The following is a 2528-nucleotide window of genomic DNA, read 5'->3' as shown; positions in this document are numbered from 1 at the left end:
TTTGAGACAGGGTCTTATTCTGTTGCCCAGGCTAGAGTGCAGTGGCACAATCATAGCTCACAGCAGCCTCGACCTCCTGGGCTCAAGTGATTCTTCTACCTAACACCTGAGTAGCTGGGACCACCATGTCTGGCAATTTTTTTTTTTTATTTTTTTGTAGAGATGGGGTATCACTATTTTGCCCAGTCTGTTCTCTAACTCCCTGGCTCAAGTAATCCTTCCGCCTTGGCTTCTCAAAAGTTCTGAGATTACAGGTGTGACCCCACCCATCCAGCTACTAAAGCTTTAAAAACTCAACTTCATAAATATGTATTGTGTGCCTAATGCTAGAATACAAAGATGAATAGGATATGCTTCTTGTTCATAAGCAGTTCATAATCAATAAAATAACCATGTATTCAAGTGGTAATAATTTTGAGTGCTATGTGACTATAGAAGAGGAGGACATTACAATTCATGTACAGCTAGTGCTCGACTTACGACCACGATTGGTTCCGACAGGCCTGTTGTAACACGATTTGGTTGTAAGTTGAGTAGGCTATATGTACAGTACTGTGAAATGATGTTATAAAAATCTTTGTCATATTTTATCATAATTTTCTTTCATTATTGTTATATATCATAATTTTCTTTGTTCATTTTATGCCATTTTATCGTCTCTACACCATTTTGTTTCTTATTTTTACATTCGTCAGGTTTAAGTAAAACACTGCATTACCAGTACAACTGGTTTAATATTTGCAAAACATACAAAATTACAAAATACAGGTGCATACCAAAATACAAAATACAGGTGTAAAAAATACCATAGGAAACATTTTCCCAATTGCAAAACATATCAAAATATATAAACATGTACGAAACATTTTATTGGCCGCTGGTGCTTGGCTGTGGATCGTTGATGTCATCATCTGAGGCAGCAGTTGGGGTTACTGGAGTTGGTTTTTTCATAAACATGGTGAGCTTTGTCTGAATTGTATGTTTCTTTTTCTCTTCATAAATTTCACGATACGGGCGAAACACATCGGGCACCATCTGTTCAATCCTTGCAAATCATTCGATGTTTGGGTCCATTGCTTCAAAATGTATAAGAAGTTTATTGGGAGGGGTTTGATGAAAAATATCCAAGACACAAAACACAAATTGCTGTACCGAGTCTGGGATAACAGTTGAAATGGTGCACACGGAGATGGTAGTGCTGCCGGAAGCTGGTTCGCACTGTCGTAAGCCCAGCTGGGCAATGTTTGCGCTGCCAGACGCGAAGCAGTCGTGGCTAGTGATTGTGGTTGTAAAGTCGAATGCTCATAAGTTGCATAGGTAGTAAGTCAATCAATACCTGTATTGTACTCATGTTCTCATCTATATGTTCATATAGTGCCTAAGACCCAGTATTTTCCATCTCTCTAAGTCAGCTTCAAAGTTAGCAGATATTCACAGTGGTATATGAGCTATAAATAACAACTATTGAGTGCCTTCTGGTTGAATTAGTGATAATGTAGAGTAGAAACCAATGTACTTTTAATAATTCTTTCTACTTCTCTCTTAATATGGAGAATATATATTTGATTTTTATATACCTATATAGAATTTTATGTTGTTTACTTTCTAGGTTACTGACATTAAATTATTTCTACCTGAAAGGTTTTTAATTCTTGATTCCTGTTTTTCTCTGTTTATTTTTTCTCATTCACCCACTCAATGACCCAGATTGCCTATATTCCTGAGCAGCCCCAAAAAAGACATACTGCAAACCACCAAGGATTTTTAATTTTTTTTTTGCCAAATTACAGTCATGAAAACATAGGTTGATTATACAGGTGATATTTTATGTTTACTTTAGTTTGCATGTACCCAATTGTATAATAAAATGGAGACTAACCATTTGTTTCATTGTAGCATGCCAAGAATCAAGCACTACAAAGTGATGAGAATAGGACAGAACTACACTATTGAACTGGAAAAACCTGTAAGTAGCTATTTTTGTTGTTGTTGATGACCTTCCTCCTAATTCCTTATAGCCTCCTAGTGCTGTCAAAATAAATAAATAAATAATAAAAATTAAAACCAGTTAAGTTAAGGAGCCCTGAACGTGGCAGAAGCCGGGTTTAGTGGCACACACCTGTTAACCCCAGCTACTTGGGTGGTTGAGGCAGGAGAATAGCCTGAACCTGGAAGGCAGAGGTTGCAGTAAGCGGAGATCCTGCCATTGCACTCTAGCCTGAGCAACAGAGCGAGACTTTGTCTCAAAAAAGAAAAAAAAAAAAAACGAGCTCAGGATCGCAGCTTCCAGTGAAAGCGCAGAGGGTGAGTGGATGCCGCATTTTTATTGCCCACAGACTAGGAAATTCCCGGGCAGAGGTGCTCCACGGTCGCCAGCGCGGCTGTTTCGGCCAGCGCGGCTGTTTCGGCCAGCGCGGCTGTGCTGGCCCGCGCGGCTGCTTTGTCGGCGCCCCGGAGCCGCGCTTCTCCGTACAAAATACACTGGTCCGGGTGCCCTTTAGGCTGGCGATTGGAGCCACGGGAAGTCG

General features: G+C 39.9%; 1 protein-coding gene across 3 annotated transcripts in view; it reads left to right on the top strand.

Annotated features, from left to right (window-relative positions):
* The window catches only part of STAP1 (signal transducing adaptor family member 1), a 53913-nt gene that overhangs the window by 30680 nt on the left and 20705 nt on the right, over nucleotides 1–2528 (top strand). For all 3 annotated transcript variants that reach the window (XM_037734242.1, XM_017516570.2, XM_017516569.2), the window contains one exon: nucleotides 1897–1966. In XM_037734242.1, coding sequence (XP_037590170.1) covers nucleotides 1897–1966 — 70 coding nt within the window. The remainder of the gene's footprint in view (nucleotides 1–1896; nucleotides 1967–2528) is intronic.

Source organism: Cebus imitator, unplaced genomic scaffold, assembly GCF_001604975.1.
Source record: "Cebus imitator isolate Cc_AM_T3 unplaced genomic scaffold, Cebus_imitator-1.0 Scaffold594, whole genome shotgun sequence".
NCBI classification, from domain to species: domain Eukaryota; kingdom Metazoa; phylum Chordata; class Mammalia; order Primates; family Cebidae; genus Cebus; species Cebus imitator.
This window is presented reverse-complemented; position numbering and strand designations above follow the sequence as displayed.